Genomic DNA, 12,108 nt, shown 5'->3' with positions numbered 1-12,108 from the left:
GCAGCAGGGTGCCGGTTGTTGGCTGATGTTTTCCTGATGCTCTTCCCTCCCAGCAGTAATGGAGCAGCGATCCCTGTATTCCTGCACAGTGTTTGTGTATTCCTGCACAATGTTTGTGTATTCCTGCACTATGTTTGTGTATTCCTGCAGTACGTCTCGCTGCACATTTAAGGCACAAGGACCCGACGTGGGGAGCTGTGGGTTCCCTGGGGCAGCACAACGAGGGGGGCAGGAGGAGGCAGAAGGGATTAACAGAGGCAGCCACGAAGAAAAGCTGGTGCAGGAGCAAAGACAAAGCAATGAGCCGAGCCCTCCACCTGCTTTAAAAGCTCTGGCTTGTGCTAAGGACCTGCCTCTATTTTAGTCTTTATTACGAGTGTTAAATACCAGCACGTTATCCCTGTTTTCACTGTTAATGAATACCAGTACCAGTGCACGAATTCCCATCCCATCTGAATCCCCTCTGCATCAGCCCAAACCCCAACAATCCCTGCCTGGCAAAGCAAGCTGGAGTCTCTCAGGGGCACAGCACTCCTGCTCCACATCCCTTCCCCCTGGCAGCAGCGCCGTATCGCAGTTCTTATCCTCACATTCAGCTCCTCTCAACGTTTGCCTCTCTCCCCCCTCGCCCGTGGTTCTGGTGCTTTCAACTCTCTATCTGCCTTTCCCAGAGACTTCCACCGCCCATCTTCTGATGTGCAAAGGGAAAAGGCGTCTCGGCAGCACCGCGTTAGAGCTGCAGCCAAAAGGAGGGGAAGGAGGTGGCACAGCGGAGCTGGTGGAGACACGCAGGGAGCTGGGTCAGGGGGGCTGCAAACAGGGCTGTGCCGGGGTGTTTGATAGAGTGGCTCCACCAGAGACTCCAGCAGCGCAGCTCCTCTGGCACAGCGACTCCCAGCTGGGAAATCCGAGCTGGGAAATCCGGGAGGATGATGCTGGCTGGTTGGGAGGATGATGCTGGCTGGTCGGGGAGGGCAGGAGTCGTGGCAGGGCAGTGCCCTCTGCCAATGCAGGGCCGGGCCCGGGGCCAGTCCTGCCAGCCTTGCCAGCCCTGCCAGCCACCCATATCATGACAGGAGACAGGGCTGGAGTTAGGAATGCTAATTCAGTGACACTGCTGCTCTGTAGCCAAGGAGCACTTCATTTCCCAGGGCAGGAGGGACCCGGCTTTGCTGGAGACTGAATGACTTTAGTGTGGCTCTGTGCCTGGCTTTACAGGAACCTTTTCATAACATCAACCTCTGCTTACTGTCCTCAATAAAAACACCCAGAGCTGGAGAAATTAACTTAACAGAGGTGGATTTCCACGTGCTGGTGATAAAAGCAGATGTGGCACTGCAGCACAAGAGGCAGCTCCCACACCAAAGGCACGTGCGTGTCAGTGTGTCCCAGAGTGTGTCAGTGTGTCCCTGAGTGTGTCAGTGTGTCCCTGAGTGTGTCAGCATGTCCTGGAGTGTGTCAGTGTGTCCTGGTGTGTGTCAGTGTGTCCTGGAGTGTGTCATTGTGTCCTGGTGTGTGTCTGTGTGTGTGTGTCTCTGTGTCCTGGTGTCAGGCAGGTGCATCCACCTCTCTCCATGCACCTGAAGCCCACACAAGGCTCCTTCCCCCCTCCAGCTGTGCACACCCCACTGCCCCCAGCCCAAGGGCTGTCCCTGTGCTGGGCAGTCCCCGGGGGTTGTGCCCCCCCCGAGGCAGCAGCCCAGCACTGAGCAGGTCTGTCTGGTTTGGCGTCTCTCCTGCCCTGTGATGAATGAGAGTCTATTCTTTTCTGGTTTGTGGTTTGATCTTAATTTCCTGTACGAAGTTCTCAAGAGGATGCCAAGATCAAATAATTAGACTATTCTGCGATAAAGAGTTAACATTGTTATTCAAATGTATTCAGAATTAATTTACCACCAAACAATTTACACTGCGCCCTCCTATCCTGCTGAAATTACCAGAATGTGTTATCTGACACACAAAGTATCTCATGACCTGAAATAACTTTATCAACCATTAAATGCTTAAGCAGTGGATGTGTGGCCACAGAAATGCCCACGGGAGTGAAGGAGAAGCTACAAAGGCAAAAGAGTGATTTCAAAACACCCCGGGCCATCCTGCCCCCTCCCCTCACTCTGATCACCAGGTACAAGCTGAGCAGAAGCCCTCAAGCTGCCTTTCCAAGGATTCCCACTTCAGCATCCACACCCCCCCATGGCCATGCAGCTCCCAGCCCTCGGGCACTGCCTTTCCAGCCTGGAAAAGCCTGGTTTTGCCTTTATTTTTAAAAATACAACTTCATTCACAGAGTGTGGGAAGGTGGTTTCAAAATAAAATTCCTGACAGGCGTAATAAGCCTCAGAAAAACCAATCACACAGAGCAGGATAATTATCCACAGAATTTGTTTTCTATGTATTCATATAAAATAATCAATGATATTTTTCCCACACAGACTCCAATTTGATTGTATTTTCTGTGTTACTTGCAAATCATACAAACAATCAATGCCCTGACCCCTTCTCTATGCAAACAGAGCTTAGAAAGACACTACAAGAAATAAAATCCGATAAATTCCTCACGCAGGGCTGTTTGTTTAAAAGCTTTGCTGGAGACTGATCCTGCTCACAGCGACTTCAGCCATGCGAGTGTGGGACTGACAGACATGCCTGAGGTGGGATTATTGCCACGAATATCAGCAGAAATAGTAAAAAACCCGGCACAGAAGCACGGACACGGAGGTGAAGGTGATTCCTTTTAAAATGTAGAAAGGAAAATGGCCCCAGTCCCTGGCCCAGCACATCCTCCTGCAGAAGGGCAAGGACAGCCCACGGCCGGGGTGACCCAGGGGTGGGTGGGCTGGGACCCTGCCTGTCCCCCTGCCCACAGAGGGGGTGGCAGGTGCCACGTCAGCAGGAGCAGGGTGGCCAAGGGCAGTGCAGCTCTGGAGCCGCCTCCTCAGCAGCCCCTGAGCACAGCCCCACCCTGGAGTCCCAAATCCAGCACTGCCCCTGTCCTGCCGGGGCTTTGCTCATCACAATGGACTGATCCCAGTCCGCCGGCTCTGATCTGCTCCCCGTGTCTCACTAACACATCACCCATCAAAATAATCACCCTCAGTAATTTCTGATGATGCTTCAGCCAAGCAGGTGGCTGGGATGGGTCTGCTGGAGCCACCAGTGCTCCAGGCTCCACCTGCGCCTCCCATTCCAGCCATCCCGCCCTGCTTTGTCAGGGACGGTGCCATCAGCTCCACAAAATGGCACCAGGCTCTGTCTGTGTGTTCAGGGGTGTTACTACTGCCTTTTAATCCGAGTGAGAGGTGAGATGAATGGGCTCACTACGGCATCACCTCGCACTCGCTGCCATAAATAGAGGGGAGGATGTTGCACATCCTGGGCTGTCCCTGCAGCCCTTCAGGGCCAGGGGAGCTCCCGGAGCTCAGCCGCAGGGAGGGCTCCCTCCCACACCCCCACAGTGATCCCTCTCTGTTCCAGAGGAACTCGGAGCTGAATCGAGCGCTCGGAGCAGCTCTGGGTGGTGTTTTCTGATACGGCGTTTTCAAATATTTAACAGATTGCGTAATAACCGAGCAGCTGTTGAATAAGCTTCAGATACAAACTCCTGCTTAAAAAGAAGCCATCCAGCACCGAGGCACAGATTTTCTTTGTAGGGGTACATGTATAGATTATGTTTAGATGTGTATATTAAATATTTATATTTTACTCAGGAGAGAAAGAGCGCTTTTGGCTTTTCCTTCCCTTTCTTAGATATCTCTCCCTGTATTTATTTTAACAGTCAGCTTCACAGGGAAAAAAGAGAGCTTTGAGAAGTTACCTGCTTTTTCCCTGGTTTGATTTTCAGTGCTAAAACAATAGTTACTTAAGTGTTCTCCACTTCTTGGCATAACCTAATAATTAAAATAATTACTTGAAAGCCAGAGTAGCTTTGCACAAATTAATGCAGGGGAAGAAGCTGCGGTTTTCCAGTGGGCTGAAAAAGAGGTCAAAATGATGCCAGTTTTAGCTGAGAGAGAAGGTAAACACTGATGTCCCTGCAGCCCCGATTAAAGCCTTTTTCTGATCTTTTACGTTTCTTATTTTCCTGATCAAGAAGGTGTCTGGATGAGGGGCTGACTGTTGGGGGATTTCTCAGCAGGTGAAGTCAGGCTGTTCCTGCGGAAGGCACAGTGGTGCTGGCAGTGGCACAGTGGCACTCCTGCACCAGGCAGCCCTGCCTGTCTCCCTGCCCGCCTGCCTCCATCCCTGCCCACCTGCCTCCATCCCTGCCCGCCTGCCTCCATCTCTGCCTGCCTCCCTACCCGTCTGCATCCCTGCCTGCCTCCCTGCCCGCCTCCATCCCTCCCTGCCTGCCTGTCTCCCTGCCTGCCCACCTCCCTCCTTGCCTGCCTCCATCCCTGCCTGCCTTCCTGCCCACCTCCCTCCATCCCTGCCCGCTCTCCTGCCCGGTGAAGGGGAGCAGAGCTGCAGCAGACCCGGGTGTTTTTGTGGAGGGCTGGCAGCAGCCTCTGCACTGAAAGCTCCTCTGTCCTTTTGTGCAGTTGCTTTGAGCCTCGTCTAGAAAACCCGTTTTCAGGACAACTGAGGCACTGAGACTTGAGACTAAACATCTCCACAGAGCCCCAGGGATACTCCGGGGCCTGAGTATCCCCCATGAGCCCTGCGGTATTCCCGGGAGTCTCAGCACCGTCTGCCCTGGCAGCCTCAGCCCGTTCCCCGTGAGCATCTGCCACAGCTGCCACAGCCCCTCTCCCCAGAGCATCAGCCTGGCAGCAGCCGGCTCTGGCCACCAGGAATCATCTCTGGTGCTGCCAAGCTGAAAGCAGGAGGAGCTGCCAGCCCAGAGCTGCGACAGCCCCCCTGGCACCCGGCTCAGGGTGCCCGTGGGGATCCGTGCCCTGGGACCCGCTGGGAAGGGAAACTCCACCCGACACTGCGGTGCTCCCATGGGGACGGGCTGGGGACAGACAGGGGGGGTCACACAGCAGGACAGACAAGGGGGGGTCACACAGCAGGACACCTCCTCCCTGCTCCTGTGGTGGGTGCCCTGTCAGCAGCAGCAGAGCCTTCCTGGGGGTGGGTTTCTACGGCACAAAACATTTCCAGCTGTTCCAGGCGGAGGCTGGGCACACCAAGCAGCTTGGCTCTAGGGAAAGTTCATCAGCCACCAGGGCCCAGGCCCCCGAGGCAGGTCCATTAACCTCTTCCACCAGTATTTCTGGCACTGTAATGTGCACGGGACCACATCTGCCTGGAGCACCCCGTTCCCAGAAGTCGAGGGCAGAGCAGATGTTCACCCTGCAGGTATCAAGCCCTTGTCCATGAGACGATCTGGGCCATGCAGTGGCTCCAAACCATGCTGGAGGTGACAGTGTTTCACTTCAGAAAGCACCTGTCCCTCAGGACCAGCATTTTTCTCTTTCTGGCTTTCACATTGCTGCTGTGCAGTTGCACTGGGATAAGCAAGACTCATTTTTTCTACTTTAAAATATTCACAAATCTATTCTGTTTTCACTGTCTTCTTTGGGTTAGAATTTGAACCCTGAAAAGGCAGGTAAACCCGTCCTTGTAATTTTACTGGGCACACAGCAAATCCCTGGGAACATGTACTGATGGCAAAGTGTATGGGATGTAACAGAAAACCAGCACCGTTCTTTACATGACATGCTTAAAACAAGTATCTCGTTTAATTAGAAAAAGAAAGATCGCAGACTCGTTCCCAGGCTGTTATCTGTGCAATTACTTTATGTAACATTATTAAAAATTAATTTTCCCCAGAACCTCAGCAATTTATTGAAACACGCCTGGTCCTCAGCAGCAGCTGCGGTGTAACCAGCCCACCGGCATCCTCCCGGCAGCGCGGCTCGGTGCCGCGGGACCGACCCCCGCGCTGTGTCTGTCCCTGGTTGTGGGCACATCCAGCCCCGGGTCAGATCAGCTCTGCACAGCACCCCTATTGCAGCGGGCTCAACACCCCTGCTCGCACCGGGTACCGCAGCCTTCCTCGCCGAGGCTCAGCATCCCCCCTCTCCAGGGGCAAAGCATCCCCCTTCTCCGGGGAATCAGCGACCCCCCTCTCCGGGGGCACCGCATCCCCCTCTCCTCCTCACACGGTGCCCGGCACCCGCATCTCTCCGTGCCCCGGGCGCGCTCCCCGCTCCGTGCCGGGACACAGCCCCGGCCTCGCCGCGCCGCCGGCACCGCCCGCCCCGGCCCCGGGACCCTCCGCCCGTGCCCCGCACGGCGCGTCCCGCACCCCGGGCACCGCATCCCCCGCGCCCCGAAGTTGTGCGGCGGCCGGCGGCCCTTACCGATCCGGATGACATGCGGCATCCCGTGCGAGCTCTGTCCCCAGAAGCCGCCGACCAGGAGCGCTGCCCAGTATTCCCAGAGGACGCGGCGGAGCGCCGGCCAGAGATGGGGCATCGTTGGGTTGGGCGCGGGGCCGGCGCGGCCCTACGGCCCCAGGGGCAGCGGGTTGTGGGGCGGCGGCTGCTGCCCGGGGCTCAGGCGGAGCGGCCGCGCGGCTCCGGGGCCGGGCGGCTCATGGCACATCTTAGAGCGGCCCGTCCCGCAACGAGCCCGCGGCTCCGGCCGTGCCCTCCCGCGCCGGGCCGAGCCGAGCCGGGCCGGTTCCGCTCCGGGCCGAGCCGCGCGGTGCCGGTGCCGGTGCCGGTCGGGCGGCACCTGCGGAGCCGGGGCTGCCGGTGCGCCCCAGGAGCGGCTCTGTCCCCTCCTACCGCTGATGCGCGGCTCGCGCAAAGCCCCGGAGTGGAGCGTGCACACACCGACACGCTCACACCCCCCCACACACACCCCCCCGACACACCGACACACCACTGACACCCCGACACACGGCCCGGCACCGACACGCACCGGCACCCGCCCGCTCCCCCGGGGCGAGGGCAGCGCCGGCGGCGGGCGCGGGGCGGGAGGCGGCGGGGACCCTCTGCGGGGACCCTCGGAGGGAACCCTCGGCGGGGACCGCGGGGAGGTGGCGCGGGGACTCCGGGGGTCCCGGCAGCCCAGGGTGTCCCGGTTCCCTTTGCCCCCTGTCCCGCAGATCGCGGGGTGCCCGGTGTCCCCCGAGCTCTCGGGGGTCCCTTATGACCCCGGGTGTCTCCGCGTCCCCGCCGGCGGGTGCCGGGCGAGGCGGGGCAGCGAGGCCGGGGCTGGGGCCGGGGCTGGGGCCGGGGCTGGGGCTGGAGCCGGGGCTGGGGCCGGGGCTGGGGCCGGGCCCGGTGCCCCGGTGCCGGGCGGGGCCGGGGCCGCTGGAGCGGCGGTACCGGGGGGCTCCCGGCCCGGGCTCCGCAGCGGGGAGTTTAATGACCTCGGTGACAGAGACAAAGGGCTGCCCATGCCGCGGACCGGGAGCTGCTCCGTCAGCGTGCTAGGCTAGGGCGAATTTCTTTTTTTCTCATTTAAATAATTTGATCTATTCCATCATTTCCAATCGCTCCCATTTGCCAGCTGTCTGCTAACTCCAGCCTGGAACGGCTGAAGAGCAAATCTTTAATTTTCTTACAAACATACTATCACTCCGTATCGGCTCATCTCTTTAATTTTCCTTGCCCGTGCTCTCCCGGCAGCAGGCTCGGCGTGCTCCGCGCTGGCACAGACGCCGATCGCCGTCCTGCGCTCCAGAAACGCATCGCGGAGCAGCCTCCGCGAGCCGGGGCGTGGGGACGGGAGGAGGGGACGCCGCAAATCATTATTGGTCTGAAACTCCCAGAGAAGTTCCCGGGTGTTGCCTCTGCCAGCGGGCAGCGAGCACAGCGACTGCTGCAGATGGGGGGATCCCTGCGTGCCCATGGCAGGGGTGTGTGGTGCCTGTTTGTGCAGTGGGGGGTTGGCCGGCGTGTCTGACAGCCGTCACCGGCACAGAATCATCGTAAGGAAAAGCCGGAGGAGTCTCTGGGGGATCTGCACGCCCAGGGTAGGACCAGCCCCTCCCGGAGGTGCTGCCGTGCCTTCCCCGGGCCCTGCCGGGGTGTAACTGGTGCCTCTCCTGAGGCCATGGGCAGGTGCCCTGAGCCCTGGGGTCTCAGCACCGTGTCACGGTGGAGGGGACTTCTTACTCCTACCTAAGCATCGAGCCAGAGGCGCTGCTCAGCCTCCTCCAGCACCAGGCACCAGCTCGATCTCAGAGATGCTTGTTGGTGTTGATTGAGGGCAGGGCTGAAGCTCCAGCCTCCAGCAGGAACCTTCCTGCCGGTGCCAGAGATGGAGACAGAAAAGGGTGGCTTGTGTTAAGGGTATTTTTATCCCTCCTGACACCAAAATGGATAAGATTTAACAAAAGGGCATAGAAGAAAATTTCTTTACTTACTGCTTAGGGAAAGGACAGCTGTTTCTGTGAACTTGTTATAAAATTAAATGTCACAACCTGGTGAGTCTTTGCACCTGGAGATAAAAAAAGTCCCACAAACCTATGGGTAGGGAGCAGGTAGAAAGGGCTGTTTCACCTGTGGCTGTTCTTTGCAGACTCCAGCACATAGAGAAGAGGTTTGATTTTGTGGAGTGTTTAAATTGAACTGTAGCTGGGATGAAATATTCTGTACTTTACATGCTGCTGCTTACCTTTCTGCTGGCACCAGGCACTGATAAGGCTTCAACCTGTGCTTCAGCTGCTGGATCCTGCTGCAGGGCCAGCACAAATAGTTTATTTTGTATTATCTTATTTGATTAATGTCTGATGGGTTTATGGAGGTCATGGATAACCCTAATCTCGTGCATGTAGCTCAGAGAGAGCAGGACAGGAGCAGTCCTGTCCCAGGAGTTACCAAAGCAGGTGGCAGAGGAGCCCTCTGTGGCTGCACATCCCCTCACTCGGGTTTGTGTGGCCTTTCCTTCCAAAGCAATCCGAGGGCATCCAGCAGAACAGCCCATCGTGGCTCTGTCTCCCTTCCTTTGTGTTCCACAGTCCCCACACTGTCCCCCAGCCTGTCCCTCACGTGTGATGCTGCTGTTCCTCTCTCTCTCCTGGCAGCATCCTGGGGATCCCAAGGCTGTTCTGTAGCGGGATTGCAAAGAGGGCATTTTTGAAACCGCTCTAAGGTGTTGCACCACAGTGCCTTGGGTTTTTTCTCCCCACACAAAGACTGTTTGACTTCACCTGTTGCTCGTGGACGCAGCTCCAGGCCCACAACTGTGAGCAATGACCATCAGCCCCAGCCCAGGCTCCCAACTGGAGCCAGAGCCGGGTCCTTACTGGTGATTACAGCACAGACAGGATGGCTGGGCAGGAGAAGGACGTGCCTGGGATGGCTGGGCAGGAGAAGGACGTGCCTGGGAGGCTGCCAGAGCTCTGGCTCAGCGCTGCTGCAGGGGTGAGTGCTGCCCACCCTGCTGGGGGGTGCTGGGGTGAGCGTGGGGGCCTCGGGGGTGGGAGTCACACTGGGCTCAGCTGGGACTTTGTTCAGGAACCTGTGGATGTGCCTTGCTGAAGGAGGATCAAAGGTTGTGGAAGGGCTTTGGCATTGGACAACCTGTTACCGTGATGCTAAAAATATAAGATATTTGCCCAGTTCATAAGTGCTGTGAAAATAGCTTTAATGTGGTAATTCATCATTTCAGAGTGTATCAATTAGTGCAAGCTCTCTGCTGTATTTATAACTTGTGAACATGGTGTACCAGTGAGGAGGAGAAGTCAATTGGTTATTCTGAGTTTGTTGTGAGGATATTTGGATGTGTTGGGTTTATGTGCTGCCTTTTTACAGTGAATGCAAGTGGTATTTGGAGCTGCAGGTATTAGACAGGTTGGATTTGTAATTCTGTACATCTTAAGGGGTTTTTTTATGTACATAAAAATCTCAGTCCCCTCATCTGCAAATAAAGCTATAGATCTATGGATGTTCTGAAGACTTGGGATGTAAGAATTCTTATTTTTGAGTATGAGAGGGAACCAAATTGCAAAAATTGAAAAAATGTTGAGATTATTAATATCCAGAGGAAAACACTAATTGATGAAAGACATTTTCAAATCAGACTAATGCTTTAGAGCATCAGCAGAAGTAAGAACTGGCAGAAAGGAACATGAGCATTTCTACAGCTACGGCATTTCTCAATACTAATGAAGAAAAAGAGGCTTCTCTTTATTTTTTTTAATGGTGTCTAAACTGGTTCGTTTGGAATTAGCTCCATCCACATGTGTTTTGTTTAGATTTATGTGCATCAGGTGTAATAGAACCACAATCAATGTGAGTTATGAGGCTCGGTGCTCGCATTACTGAGATTCATGTGCTGAAGTCGTCTCCTAAAATACCAGAGTGAATATACCTGGTAAATGCAGATTTCTGGGGCTTGAGTGCCCTCTACTGAAACCGTCCCGGCTCTTTGCTGCGACACCCACAGCTTGATTGATGGGTTGCTAAATTAAATTGAAGCCTGTGGTTCACAGATCCATTATGAAGGATCCCTCCTTTCCTTCCTCCCCAGTCTGATCCTGCACTTGCTTCTGCCTCTCCAGCACTCTGGTTAATTCTGGCTCCTCCTGCAGCTCTGCCACAGCAGATTTTCTGGTTTAGATGGCAAGTTTAAGTGCTGTAAGGAAGATTCCTTTGGCCATAATTGTGTGGGAGCTGTGATGGCACTGATGAGTGTTGGGCTGGGCATGACAGTGCTGCAGAGAGAAGTTGGCTTTGCCCAAGGAGCTTGGGTCTGCTCAGTGCCTTTTCCTGGGAGAGGCACCAGCTCCGTGCCAGCAGCCGGGCTGAGGTGACGCTGCCACCCACACTCCAGCACTGCAGCTCTTGCCAAAGCAAACAGCAAGAAACCACTTTTGCCCCCGCAAACTCGCTGTGATTTGTGTCACATTTCGCTTGTTGTGGGGAGAAAGAGGAAAAATTTTCCACTTCCTACTCAGCATTCCATCTGGGGAGGGGTTAGTGCTGTGTCTCCCTGTGCTCCCCTGCAGCCCGGGCAGGGTGTCAGTGGTGCAGCAGGACGTGTGGGGCTCTGCTGGGTGTGGATGGCGATGGAGGCACCGCGGTTCTGCCAGGGCTGAGGAAAGCACCGGGAACTGCCCGTTTGTTTTGGGGCTGGGCAGGTGATTTGAACGTGTGGGGGTTTCCCACTGAAATTTTTATCAGGTTTATTCTCTCTGAGTGATTCCTGCTGTTGGTGCTGCTGCTCTGGCCAGGGCAGGTGGGGCGGGCAGGGAGACGCGGGGGGTTCCCGCGATCTGCGTGATGCTCACGGAAGAGTTGTTGCTGCACTACGCTGCATATCTTTGTGTTGGAACATACTGTGGTGTAATAGCTGCTTTGAAACGTATCCAGTTCTGCTGAATATATTATTGTGAAAGTCAGGCGAAGGCACGGGGAGAACACGAGCTCCTGTCAAAGCGGGAGCGGCGACGCCCCGCAGGAGCTGCGAGAGTGGGAACGGGGCCGGGACCAACTGCTGCTCTCCCTCCTTGGCCGGGCTGGGATCAGAGCCCTGCGTGGGCCTGGTGTCTGAGCAGATCAGAAGGCACTGTCTCTGCTCCCTGGAGCAGTTGGCATCGCCCACCCCCTGCAAACCCCCCCGGCAGCGGGGGCAGGAGCCGAGAGCCGGGGCTGGGACCTGGCAGGTCCTGCTGTCGCCTGCTCGCTGCCAACAGAGCTGGGGGGAGCAGGGACAAGGTCCTGTCCCGGTGTCCCCAGGCTGGCAGGAGATGGGAATTGGCTCTTCCTGCCCCGGGTGGTGTTTGCATCACCAATTTATTCCACTGCCCCCTTTCCACACCAACAGGATCTTGGGAGAATGTGGAGACCTGCAAGGCTTTTTTGGGTGTGATGTGGTGGCAGTGACCAGGGATAGAGCTGTCCTGGCACCTGGAGGGTGTGACAGCGTCCCAGGGGGTGGCAGATCCCGTGGGATGTGCTGAGCAGAACCCCGTGTGCTCCTGCTGCTCGTCAGCCTCGTGCAACAGCAAATTTGTACAATTGCAACGTGTCATGTGGGCTGAAAAGGGCAACAGGGAGCAAATGACTAAGTAAGACCAGTTGAAATTATTACCTTTATCACCTCCTGTGTTCATCCCTGACAGGAGAAGCTGTTTTGGCCAGTTGGCTCCTCCAAGGTCTGCTGTTTCTGGGCTGCGAGATGATCTCTTTGAACTAGGCTGAG

The 12,108-nt window shown here is 56.1% G+C and overlaps 1 protein-coding gene across 1 annotated transcript in view; it reads right to left on the bottom strand.

Annotated features, from left to right (window-relative positions):
• Positions 1–6,497, bottom strand: part of GRIK3 (glutamate ionotropic receptor kainate type subunit 3) — an 84,673-nt gene extending 78,176 nt beyond the window's left edge. The window contains exon 1 of the mRNA XM_027701323.1: positions 6,309–6,497. Within this exon, the coding sequence (XP_027557124.1) occupies positions 6,309–6,423 (115 nt within the window). The 5' untranslated portion in view covers positions 6,424–6,497. The remainder of the gene's footprint in view (positions 1–6,308) is intronic.
• Between the last annotated feature and the right edge of the window lie 5,611 nt (positions 6,498–12,108).

This window comes from Neopelma chrysocephalum, unplaced genomic scaffold (genome assembly GCF_003984885.1).
Source record: "Neopelma chrysocephalum unplaced genomic scaffold, ASM398488v2 Primary Assembly neopelma1_155, whole genome shotgun sequence".
Classification (NCBI taxonomy): domain Eukaryota; kingdom Metazoa; phylum Chordata; class Aves; order Passeriformes; family Pipridae; genus Neopelma; species Neopelma chrysocephalum.
The sequence above is the reverse complement of the archived record's forward strand: the minus strand, read 5'-3'. Positions and strand labels throughout refer to the sequence as shown.